This window comes from Acartia tonsa, chromosome 11 (genome assembly GCF_053477335.1).
Source record: "Acartia tonsa isolate MP-2025a chromosome 11, ASM5347733v1, whole genome shotgun sequence".
Lineage (NCBI taxonomy): Eukaryota > Metazoa > Arthropoda > Copepoda > Calanoida > Acartiidae > Acartia > Acartia tonsa.
The window spans coordinates 10,581,726-10,595,417 of NC_137270.1; the positions used below are offsets into that span (position 1 = coordinate 10,581,726).

The 13,692-nt window shown below is 31.5% G+C and overlaps 1 protein-coding gene across 1 annotated transcript; it reads right to left on the bottom strand.

The window, feature by feature from the left end:
- Positions 1-232: 232 nt before the first annotated feature.
- Positions 233-12,484, bottom strand: LOC145332640 (uncharacterized). The gene is made up of 19 exons (XM_080177650.1): positions 12,415-12,484; positions 11,323-11,433; positions 10,731-10,768; positions 10,312-10,392; positions 9,481-9,557; positions 8,856-8,958; positions 8,303-8,373; positions 7,541-7,862; positions 7,064-7,170; positions 6,554-6,604; positions 6,372-6,436; positions 5,780-5,894; positions 5,295-5,382; positions 4,835-4,908; positions 4,376-4,518; positions 3,872-3,976; positions 3,385-3,495; positions 1,930-2,027; positions 233-1,514 (listed from the first exon to the last, which is right to left on the bottom strand). Exons 8-19 carry the CDS (start codon positions 7,596-7,598, stop codon positions 1,366-1,368), a joined length of 1,164 nt encoding a protein of 387 aa, XP_080033776.1. The 5' UTR covers positions 7,599-7,862; positions 8,303-8,373; positions 8,856-8,958; positions 9,481-9,557; positions 10,312-10,392; positions 10,731-10,768; positions 11,323-11,433; positions 12,415-12,484; the 3' UTR covers positions 233-1,365.
- Positions 12,485-13,692: the final 1,208 nt, after the last annotated feature.

Sequence of the window (13,692 nt, forward strand, 5' to 3'; positions counted from 1 at the left end):
TTGATAAGTAGTTGTTCATTTTACACCCCAGATTTTTTTTCTCTCTTTTTAACAAAAACCTAATATTATTATATAAACAGACCTTTTTTTTGCTTTTAAAAACCAATTAACCGACCAGTGTAATGTTCAAAAAATATTTTCACTCATTTATCTCTGATAGTAACGAATTTTTTTTTTACAAACCGACATATTGGAGTAATAGAAAAGCTTTGTTGTTTAAAAAAACATACCATAAATTTTAAATAATTTATTGTTAAAAAATATACCTACATTTTATAGTAAAAGTGAAAAAAAATATTTAAAAATAATATAAAAAATGCATACAAATATCAATACATTATTTAAGCAACAATATTACATTACACATTAGATTAAATAAACTATATACATACATGCACAATAAAAAAATAATTTTATGGGAATCAATACTATAATCTATTTTGTTAATATAAAAATAATAAAAGTTCATAGGTAATTAAGATAAAAGAATGTAATTATGGCAAAGATGTGAATTGAATACCTATTTATTTTAGAATTAGTAAAAAATCAGTCTTTTTTCTTCAGCATGCTCAGCGATTTTTGTCTTTCTAAATCTTAAAATAAAATCATTGAAATAGTTTAATATATATGACTGTTATTCACATATGATTTGATTTTACTTCAATATTTGAAAGGTTAGAAAAAGGTATAAAAATTAAAAACATAACAATTTATATAAAGTTTAAATCCAGTAATTTAGTTTCAGTTGTTGTTTAAAGCTGGGTTAAATCAATATTAAAAACCGCAATTTTACATCAATCTTAAAAATTCCTGAGTGACTTATGACAAAAAATAAACATGCATAAATTTATAACAAGAATGACAACATCAATAAGTAGCTATGCACAAAAAATCATGGATGGGTATAATGAGAAGGGGTATTTAAAGAGCATTCGTTAAAATCAAGAATATTATATTGGAGAAAAAATGACGAAACCTTTCTCACGTAGTTTTATATTTTAACATTTTTAGGTTTTTCATTGCATGAATGGGAGACCGACTGACAAAAAATAAAATACTGGATGCTCATGGATACAGAGAATCTTCAAAAAAATCAGCCATCTATTTTGAAAATCATAATTCCCTCATAGCGTTACGGACTGTCAGTGAACGGACAGTCAAACTGAATTATAGAGTAGCTTCGCTACTAAAAATGATAATAAGTAGAATAAAAGTTCAAGATAAATTGGTAAAGTTTGTCCAAGAAAAAGTAAATGGGTTTAATTTTGAATATCACCAAATTGGTAAACCAATTAATCTGTTTTGCAATTAGCAAAAAATCATAACTGTAATACTCAGTAATAGTATTCATGGAATGACCAACTATTATGATGGAAATGTTCTATCATTAATAAACCTACAGTCTTTGCATGAAAAGTTGAGAACATCTGGTTTTGGATCTTTGTTGCTCTTGTTTAGACAGGATAGATGTGCCGGACGGTTACAGAAAATACAAAACAAATACTTTCCACTATCTAAAATAAAAATAAGGTGAAAAATTTTAAAATCAATATTTTGAGGTGTTAATATCATTTTAAATCAAGATTCCTCAAATGCTGGATTAAAAAGATTTATTCTTGTCCCTTGCTTGGTATTAAATACCAAATTGCCATAGTTATTAAGAAATTAAGCCTAGGTAGTTTAAAATTATATTTTCTCTACGGTCACTTTAAAAAAAGAAGGGGAGGGGTTAGACTAAAACTAATGTAAGTTATAGCCATAATCCATATCGATCCAGTGAAGCGGTTAGCGAGATCTTTCAATACAAATACACACAGACACTGATATTCTGCCACTTTTATGTAAGGATTATTTTGGGTAGATTTTAAATATTCAATGATCCCCCCCAAAAAAAATCAGAACTCTGATTTAATTATAAAATATAATTACCCAGTTTTGACTGTTTAAGACAGACCAAACACTTCCTATCTTTATCAAGGAAGCTGCGACTCTTAAATTTTCGAGGCGGCACCCCTTGGTCAGCAAATCTAAAAGAAAATAAATCTTAACATTTTAATTCAATGAATGAGAGAACGTATCTTTAAAACTATGGATAGTAGAATTATTAAAAGTAGGACTTTGTCAATGTCCCATTCCTATAAAAAAACAAGGATGATAAAATCCATGAGTAGAGAAGCAAACAAATCATGGATTTACAAACGAACAGGGGCGTCCAAGCTTTTTTTTTTGGGGGGGGTAAAAAATTTTAGGGGGGGGGGGTAATTCGTGTTTGGGGGGGGTAAAATGGCGCGCGAAGCGCGCCGAAATTTTTTTTTACCCCCCCCAAAATTTTTACCCCGGGGGTAAAATTTGATTGGTGGGGGGTAATTACCCCCCCTAAAGTCTGTTGGGGGGGGGTAAATACTCCCCCCAAATCTGTTGGGGGGGGTAATTACCCCCCCCAAACTAATTTACCCCGGGGGTAAAATTTTTGGGGGGGGTAATTTAATTATGTAAAAAAAGCACCTACCTAATCTATTAAGTTAATAAGTACTATCCTATAACATAAAGTAGTAAGTAAGGTTTATTTGACTATAGCTTCAGATTTCATTACTTTTAATACTGAGTTCTCCTTTTTAGGAAAGCTTCACATAGATCCCATGATGGTTCCACACTATTATAGGACAATCCTTTGAGTGGTTTTAGGCTATTTTTCTCCTCCCTTTTTACCCTTTAGAAAACACGAGTTCTTAGATGCTAAGGGCGCCACTACTATTCAAATATATAGTAGTATCTCATTCTTTAGAACATAAAAATACAATAATTAACTCACTAACCAATGAACCAATATGATTTTACTTTAAAGTGAAGCGTCTTATAGGTCCTGGTAAGTTTTATAACTAGTTTTGAGACACCCTGACATCCTCCCAAAAGAAATCGCCCATAGAAATTCTTTTTCATTATTTAATGAAATATTTAATTTAGTTAGGTATCTATTTTATGGAATCTTCAGTGCTTTACAATTACATCATAGATCCCCCCCCCCAAAAAAAATTTTCAGTAAAATTTATTTTTAAGAACATTCAATTTGGTGGGTGGGGTAAATACCCCCCCCCAAAAAAATTTTTTAAAGAACATTTATTTTGGGGGGGTAATTACCCCCCCCCAAATGGTTTGGGGGGGTAAATACCCCCCCCAAAATCGTTTGGGGTGCCTACGGCACCCCCAAGGTAGGGGTAATTTTTTTTGGGGGGGGTATTGTTCAAAAAATTTTGGGGGTGCCAAATGGCCCATTACCCCCCCCCCTTGGACGCCTATGCAAACGAACACAATGAGTTACAGAGCAGATGTTCAGTAATTATTAAAAAAATGTAGAGTAGCTTCGCTACTTAAAAAAAAAGATACCTGCAATATTTATTGAACTCACAAAGAGCATGTTCTACAAGTTTTGCATCAATTTTGATTCCTGGAGGAATATTTAGCTCCAGCCAGGCCTGGTCCGCCTCCTGCAGCACCCTGACAACAACAAAAATATTGTAAATGCTAGGTACATAACTTATTAAAAGTGTTTGGACACTGCTCGTATATGTATAACCCAATCAATAAAAATAAGTTTTTGAGCCAACGAATGAAAGAACGTGTTTATTAAAATTTGGGGACGGTTTTTAATTTACAAAAAAAAACTATTGGTTGCTTTTGAATTATAATAGGACTAAAAATGATTCAAAATCAACTTTTAGATGTCAATAACTGCAGAACTGATTGAGTTCTCCCTTTTAGAGAAGCTACTTATACATTGGTTTCATACATTGTTTTCCCACTTCTTACTCCTTTGAAAACAGAGTTCTTGGATTCTAGGGGCGCAACCGCTATTATAGAAAATAAAACTTACTTTGCCAGAAACTTAGTTCCTTGCTGCGGTCTCATATAATTCTTCAGGGCAAACTGAAGTCCTTTAACAGCCCCGGGCCCTAGACATGCCCAGTCTTCAGTACATCTAAATAGAATTAAAATAAATTTAAAACTTTAAAATTAAACAGAGTGGTTGTTGCGTGATAAAAGATATAAAATAAATAGATTTAATATCATTATTATAGCTGAAAGGTTATTCAATTGAAAGCCCCTATGTCTTGTTTATTGAAAACAAGGATGATAACATCCAAAAAGGAAAAGCTTTGCGAAATCCGAAAATTGCTTCTAGGGGCATTTGAGGTTAGAGGAGTGGAGGTTGACGATCCTCCATTTTTAATTTAATAATTTGACGACAGGAATGGTTAGTTCTTTGTGCTTATTTTCATTAAAACAAGAACAAAAGTAGCCAAAATAGAATAGGTATATGGTATTTGCATAGAAATAAAATCTTTGAATAAGCTGTTAAATTAAAGTTAAGTTGTACCTGATCAAATTAACCTCTGTAAGATCGCAGACAACTTGCCAAGCAAAGAAATTACCAAAATTTTTGATTGCCTTGATAACTTCAAATGCCTGCTCTGTTCCAGAGGCTGACAACAGATCTTTCACCAACTCAGTAAGGTTGTCCTAAAAAGACAGATAACATTAAACTTTAAAAATTATCAACTACCTACTTGTCGGGGTTGGCCGTTGCAGGTGATTGTTTATCAAACTCAAATGCAGTTTTGGACGAAATAGTTCATGTCTATTTAATTTACTGACAATTTCGATGATTAGGTAAACAATACCATCCTTCCATATTTCATGGTGGATTAAAGTAGAACAACTGCCATATTCAGGAATGTATTTGGTAGAAACAAGATACTGTTACAGACAAACAGAAAGACATAGGTAATAAGTTTTGCAGAGTAAAGTTTTAAAGAACTTACTCTTTTTGTATTACCTTTATAAAATTTACTGTATCTGTATATCTGTCAAAGCCCATGTTTTGATGAACACCAGTAAATACTGTATCACCCTAACATTTCAAACTGGTAAATACATGCATATTTCTAAAAATCTAACCAAAACGTATACTTTTTTAATGATAATTACAAGGAATGCAGCTCGCTCATAGCTAAGATATTTTTCGCAATTTTTTTTTATAAAAGAAGTTTGAGATTTGTCTGTGCTTTTTAAAGGATTACAAACAAGCTAGAACATAAAATCTACATTCCTAATGGAGACTAGGTATACTTTGTCCAGAACAGATTTCTACAATTTTTAAGGAAATGATTATTGTTTCCCCCAAAAAAATATACTTCTTTGGAAAATATTATGGTGATGAGAGGGGGGAATGGGGAAGTATTTCTTCAACATTTGTTTTGCCGAGTTTATTGCAGTAATTATTGTATAAAACCATTCCTGATCTAGAATTGCTTTTGCTAGGGTGCAGAACTCCTTGAACTCTCCAGGGCCAGGTATCCGTCCAAATTGCTTAAATGTTTCAACCTAAAAAAGTACCAATCGATATACAAATAGAAAAAAAATAAATATTGCAAAACAAATTGTTGTTTTCATGTATAGAAATTAAATACAACTATATAATTTCAAGGAAGTATTATGGTAGACGAATAATTCAGCAACTGATTTCACGCCAGTATTCCTAACAGGAGCCTACTAAGTTTTACCTATATTGGAAGGTGTCCTGCTTTAATCCACTATATATTATTTTAAAGGAGCCTTAACTTCGATAAAACAGATGCTGAAGTTTAGTTAATAATAAATAAAACAAGGCTGTATTATACATCTAATTTATGACTCTTGGCCAACAAATTAAAATAATAATCTTAAATCTTCCTAATTATTTCATCTTTTCCCATGAGTTTTCAAATTATTTTTAGTGTACCTTATTCATAAGTCTGTAGGCACAACATTTGAAGAGAACAATGCTTAGAAGCTCCTCTTTTCCTTTGATGGTTAATAAGGACTCTAATAGGTCTTCTCGTAGATATTGTGTTCCTCTACAGTTAACATAACATTTAATATCCAATTATATTTAGCATAGGAAGAGAGGGAGATTACTACACGACTTGCATGGTTAGAAGCTAAAATAATATGTTTATTGAGTCTTAATTGATAAATAAATTTCGTTTGTCTTGTTTAAAAATCTTTAATATATTTTGAAAAAAAATACTTATTCATGTTATGAAATATAAATCAACTCAAATCGTTATGATATTGAAAAAATTAATTTTTTTTCATGTTAAGATAGGATCTAATACTACAAGTTTCCGCAGGCCAGAAAGTTAGTTTTATTGGGGCTTTCACTCAAAACTTTTTTTTCACCAACCAAAACCCCGTCCCCCTACAAGATCCCTACAATGAAGTGAACAATCCTTGCTAGGCTCTTTTAACTATTACTTAACCTAACAAACAAGAAGTATAAAAATACATAGGTAACATCAAAAAAAAAAAAGAATTAATAGGTATTAGTTTTCCTGTCTAGTTCTCTGGCAAGATTTGTAAACTTCTTGTATACAAATAATTCATCTCTACCATCGTCCTAAAATAAAATATTATGGATATCACATCGTATAGTGGTTTTAGCTACTTGATTCATTTTTCAATTAACACCCCTGGGCAATTACCTATTTAAGATTTAAAGAAAAAAAATGTATACCTCTAGTTGCATCCTTTTCAGTTCCCAACGTTTCATTCTTTCGTGGCAAAACTGAAATTAAACCAATAAACTTTATAAAAATTGTTTGAAGAAGTAAAAACTAATTTTAAAAAGTACCTAAGAAAGTAAATACCTACAGATTTTTAAAAAAATGGTTGAAGAAGTTAAAAAAAGGGATAAAAAATCAACTAGGTATTTAATTCATGTTTCAACAATTGAAAATGTTTTCACTAGATATAGATGATTGACTTTAAGACTTAAAAGTATGATTTTGTAATATACCTAGGTATGCAACTTTAAATGTGATTTATTATCACAAAATCATTCTCTTTAACTATTTTATTCTTGTAAGTGGTGCTAACAATCATTTTTAATAAAACTATTTGCCTATCAAATTCTACAAATATATCCTAAGGATTTATACTTTAAATTCCTTGTACAATTGTATGCACTTATGGAACTATTATTTTAAAAATTATTGTATTTGCTAATGAACTAATAGGTACCTACCTTGATAAAAGTAGCAACTCTCTTTATTATTTCTTCATTGTTTCTAAACTGATACAGAGAGGGAGACATTTTTGTAAGCAAAGACACATCAATTTCTTCAGAGACTCCTAATTAAATATGAGGACAATAATATGAAAAAAATATTCAAGATTATCAACTATTATCTACTTAAGAAAGAAATTTGACATTGGAATGTAAATTAGACTTGTACCCAAAGTTTTATGAAAACGATTTCTCATTAGTTGGCTTAGGAAACTTTGATGACTTGGCTGTGAAAAATTTAAAACATATGTTGATTTTTGTCCTTGTTGGGGAATAGAATAGTTGGTGCGCGTCCGTTTTATGAATATACTTAAATAAGGGGTAGGACAATGTTTATCGAAATTAAGGTTATACATCAATTTATCGTCCATTGTCTTATCCATTTAGATCTCTGACTCGTCCCTTCATTAAAGGATGGAATTGAAATAAACTTACCTAATTGTTTCATTACTTTTGGAAGAGGTATCAAATCCATCTTTTTCGATTTTGGCATTCCGTAATTTTTGTCTTTCTTTGAAAGATGATTTTTATGAACATAACCTCCACTTTTAGGGAGGTTCACTTTTGTTATTACACATGGCTTGGAGTTGATTTTAACATGCTCGTTTAAAAAGTTCTGATATTTCTTGGAAAAATCAGACTTTTGCACAGTTACAGATGTTCCACAGCTTGAGTTTAGACAGTAGCTTTTTACTGTACATTTTATTCTGTCGTACGTTTTTGTATAGGAATCTATAGGTCCAACTTTTTGGTACGGCTAACAAAAGAATTATTTATTAAAACAGAAATATACATTATACATGCAGGAAAAAAAGCATTAATTTCAAATCTAAGGTGGGTGTTGTTTTTAAACATAAATAACGTTTAAAAACTCGACTTTTTAAAAGTGTAAGCTTACAAATCTTCGAACCAACGAAGTTAAATCATGGGCTCTTTGATCGGTAGGAGTACAGCTACTTAACTTTTACCCCCTCTATTCTTCCACTTTACTAATGTCTCCAGAGCTAAATGATTTAAAGATCCTGATCAGAACCATAAAAAATATGCAACAATCATATAGTTTTAATCAAAAGCGTGAAGATGCGATGTGCCTTCTTCCCATAATTTAAAATTGGTAAGCTTTCCTTCCCCCTTTTTTTTTATAATTACAAGAAATAAAAAAAAACCTGTGCACTAGTTCAAATAGACAATTCTTTCCTTATCACAAAGCGAAAATTTGATAAAAATATCATCTCTATCTTCAATTTGGTTTACAGGTTGGAAATAGCCTAAAACAAAAAAAGATAAAATCATTGGTTGAAAAGTTAAAACACTATGTAATAGGTTGGAATCAATGAGTATTCTATAAAAGTCCCCAATGTTTTTAAGGCAAAAAATAAGATGAGTTAAATTTGGGACTGCACCAGTGTAATTTACAATCCAATGTCAGCTCCCTCCTTGATTTCTAGTATAAAAATGTTACCAAATGTTAAGTACCTACTAAAAAAGAAAATGGCCAGAAAAATACATTTAGCACTAAGATTTCAAATAATATCTGGTTCAGACGGTCCAGTGGTGTAGGTAATCATATACCAAGCATTATGTTTTTTATTTGTTTGTACGTTCATAACCCGCTATTGACATAATCGACCAAGTTCTCCGTTAAAACTTTAGATGTCTCTAGAGGCTAAGGGGGCAACTGCTAGTAAACATTTAATACTGATAGACAGGTAACTTGTAAAGTAGTTTTACTTCTAAATATACATTTTACCTTTTTCATCAAACAACTCAAAATCTTTGACATTATCCAATGTTGTTGTTGATATCGAATCTTCTTTTCTTGGTGAAGAGAGTATTGAGGTAGGTGGTGATATCTGTATCAATCATAATGATAATCCTCATAATAAAGTTACAGGATGTCTGTCTGTCTGTTTGTTTGTACCTAAGGTTCTCGCTAACCAATGAACCGATGTGGTAGCTACTCATAGGTCCTGGAAAGGTTTATAACTAATATGGGGGAGGGTACCACCACCCTCCCAATCGAAATCGCCCTAGAAAAAAATTATCCTCACAAATTTTTTAAAAACTTTTTTTTACTTTTTCTTTTAAAATCTAAAATGAAAAATTTGGTTATCGAATTCAACTCAATCCTCCTTAAGTGCCCCTAGAGGCCTCTAGGGGGCGTAGCCGCTACTTATATTAGTTTTTTTATAAATATGTAGAATTTGGTTAATCTTAAGGTTTTTTGTCACAAGAAAAGATTCAAACTTTCTCATAGCAACTGACAAAATAGTTAGACGCAATTTGAGAGGTCTCTCTTACTTTAGAAAAACTTTTGAGAAAACATAAAGGATTCTGAACATAGTTTTTTCTTTATTTATCATTAGGTAATTTTCCTTAATTGTGGTAGTCTTGAATTCATTTAGACTAAGTTGTATTTTACATGGTTTTAACTTTTTCCAATTCCAGGTTTCTAAAATAGTTTTATTAATTAAAAGATGAATTTGGATGCTTGTTGTAATCGCAATGAAACCAAAAGTATAAATCCTCTATTTTACCATCTTTTTGTTGTTAAAACATCAATCTAGCCTTTAGTAACAATTAACACGATCCCTACTCCATTCAATTTATTACAAAACAAGAATGACAACATCCATAAAAGCGAAGCACTGAAACGGCAGGACAAAGGGACATTAACACTTATATAGTGTCAGAACTGCATAATCAGAATAAAATAAAAGAGTCAAAGCAATATTGTAAACAAATTTGATGAAATACTGCTTGATACAGGATAATGTTTATGGACATACTTACATTTTTAGGACTTGATTACAGAGTTGCTTCGCTTATAACATTATACTTTGTTGTCCCAGGAATCAATATACCAAAAATCAGATCAATCGGATGATTAAATCTTGTAAAAATTTGTTGTTAAAAAAGAAAAAAAAAATCAACATGTTTAAAATGGACGTACGGACATTTTGGTAATGATTATAGAGTTGCTACGCTTTCAAAATCGTACCTAACTACTAAAGGAATCACCATGCAAAGTTTGAAATCAATAGGACAATTCTATAAGGCTTAAATTAACGAAAAAAGCTATCCGTTACGGACGGACGGACCCTAATTATAGAAAAGCTTCGCTTTTAAAAAGGGAGGGGGGGGGTGTCTGTGCACTTTGAGGAAACCACCAAATTTTTCCTTACATTAAACTTAACTTTTTATACCTTGAATATTTTTCAGATTACATTTAGAGATGTTTATTCTGACATCTTGATTCAACTTCACTGAACGAAAAGCATCTAAGTCTATTTAGAATAATTGTTATTATTTTCTTACAAAATAAGATGTTTCTCCCAGCTGGCTAATATAACAGTACCCCTACCCCCTTACGACTTTACCCTATTCCCTCTTCTAATCATGGAAGAACATGATAACCATATCTGAGGACTATGTTAGCAATCTAAATTGACGACAAAATTTCCTTGTCATAATATCCAAGTATTCCTATCTATTCGTAATCAGACTATCTATAGCTATCATGCCAAATGTTTTGTTATAGTCAAATATACAAATATTATAAAAGTATTACAAACTTTTTTCACTATTATGAAAAATAACTTCAACTTTGTGTAAGAAAATATTCCTGTATATTTAAAGTCAAAGTCATCAGTAGCACTAGATCTATCATAACATACTTTAAATTCATAATCAATAAAAATCATATTATATATTTTATAATTAAAAGCTTTTAAATTAACTCACACCTTTAACTGCAAAAATTTGGTTTGAAATTCTAACTGTATAACTATATTGAGTAATGCCTGTCTGATAAAGTATTATCGTAGTATGAATTATCCTTATGATTTAGACGATGCAGCCTTAGAACAGTTATTTACCTATACATCTTTATAGAAAGCTTTCTGCGGATGTTAAAATGAAAAATTATATTTATTTTAGTATTAATGGAAAATTGTCTGTAATATAATAAACAGCTTTCCGCGGATATAGAATGTACAATTATAAGATTAAAACCAGTTTTTTTAGCCCCGAGGTGCCGAAGGCACGGGCAAAAAACTGGTTTTAATCTTATGAATGTATACATTTTTATATTCGTAGAAAGCTGGATATAATACGATGCTAGACATAGTTTTTTCGTATGGACGAGAACCGGTTCCTATCCACCGGATTCTAATGAATACAGCAAATTTTCAGGATTTTTTAAGTATGTTATTTTCCTGGATGAATTTGATGACTTTTTGGGTATGTAGATGACTGATGACTTTTTGGGTATGTAGATGACTGATGACACTGTGGATAAATTATCATCTGAGTTAGGTTCACTTCCACTTTTAAAATTATATTGTTCATACAAATTTTACAAGCCAGACATTTTTAGTTAGTTCAACCATCAGGTAGTTGGTACTGCCATAAAGCCATATTAATATGAACTTTAATAGGTAAGTATCTAACAAAAAACCATCCCTTTAAATTGCAAAACATTTTTATTATAGTTATAACTTAATTATAGTTTATTAAGACCCGCGACCGCGGCTCAACACCTAGCGCATCCGCTCGTCGTCGGGAAGGTGATAGGTTCGAATCTCGGTCTGACACCGCGTCATAACTAAAGACGTTAAAAATGGTTCCCATTGCTGCTATGTCAGTCGCGCGACATAAATAGTTAGAGTAGGGGGAATGCCTTGGCCAAAAACAGTCGCAACTCACTACCATGCACAGTTAGGACTTCTCAGACAAAGGTCGTGCAATCAAAGGGTTGGTTGTCTGATGGGCAAATGGATGCTTTACACCGCAATCATAGGGCTTAGGGCTGACAACCCTATCCCATATCCATAAATAAGCCACATTGTTACAGAAACACTGACAAATTGTCAGCGGCCTATGCTCCCCCTGTGGAGTAAAAAGGGCTTGTTACTGTTTTTTTTATAACTGAGCACAAAGATAAATTACCTCTGTCTAATGCCATTGTTTTCTACTTACCTAATTTAACTATTTATGATTACAATACATACCTAGCACCTACCATCTTAAAAAGTATTTTTGTACAAATTCCTTTTTTGGTGGTAAATAAATCTGTTTACCTACCCTCTTAGTTTTCATTTTAAAACTGAGAGTCTCAAAAAAAGGCGGCGGCATTGAGCTAAACTACACAAACAAGAACAGGCTTCTCCAGTATAATAAATATTTCGCTTTATTCAAGCCTTCCCAATTCTAATCATTTGAGAGTTTCTGTGCAATGATTTCAATGAATTAACCCTTTTTTAAGAATTAAAATATGTAAACGAGAATTAAATGTTTTGTATGAACACCTGTAGAGAGGATTTAAATAATATCCAGTTACATGTTCTAAAATTGGTTGTTTTCTGGAATCAAAATTAAATATTCATATAAAATAATGTCTATCAATCCATTTTATGACTAGGTACCTATTTTTACTGTTTCCAGGGAGGGTGGCAGACACTTGACTATAAATCGTACTAGTACCCAAAGTTTTATCAAACTTTTTTTTTTATTAGCACTTAATATAGATAGTACTCATATCAATCTAGATAGGTTGGTACAAACCTGCAGTGTACTAACCTTTCTACCAATAATTTTAATGTTAAGATTCAATAATTTTTTAACAGGTTTTCATCACTACCTGCTTTTTTTAGTCCTAATAACTTATCTACATATATAACCTATCAATGAGGATACTTTTTTGAAAGCTGTTAATTTTGATTGGCGCAAAAAATTTTGACAAAAAATTTTGTGGGGATAAAAAGAATATTTGTTTCCTAGTAATATTTTCTTCAACAATAATACAATCATCATCAGAAATTTCCAGGTGGTTGGGACCTATATCTGTTGAGGTATCCAGATTGTTAAAACTACTATCTCCACTATTTTCAAGGCGGTTAGGGCTGTTATCTCGTGTTGACGGAAAACTTTTGCACAACCCTAAAAATTAAGTTGTGAAATTTAGAATCTTTTTATCATTAATGTAGAATACCTACCACACAATTGCAAAATGGATGATTTCATGAGGTGACTTTGAATAAAATTTGTGGATTTAGTTATTGGTAGGTAAATGAAATCTTTAAAATAGCTATTCATCTAAAATACCTAATCAAGAAGTTAATTCTACTTACCACATAACAAGCAAAGAGACAAAGTTTGTCATAGGGTAGCATGCGCATGCCAGTACTAATAATAAAAACTCTTACCATTTTGCTTATTAATATCTGTGCCAAATTGATTGTCTAAACTGTCACCAGGATACCATTCTCTATACCATGTATTTAATCACAAAATAGAAAGGAGATTAGAGAGAAAGGGAATACGACTTTTCTGTTGAAACGAATCAGTGATTTATTGAGTCAGTCAGTGAGAGAAGCGGATACTACTCATATAAAATTAACGTAAATTATTTGGGAGGAAGACTAGGTTATAGAGAAGCTGCGCTACAAAAATAACAAATATATGTTTATCAATATAAAGTCAAGAATGTTTGTAGGTATTTTGACCAGCAGACAATATTATTATAAGGATAATCAAATATTCATTACTAGCGGATACGCCCCTAGTGTTTCCTACTCCTCCTATGT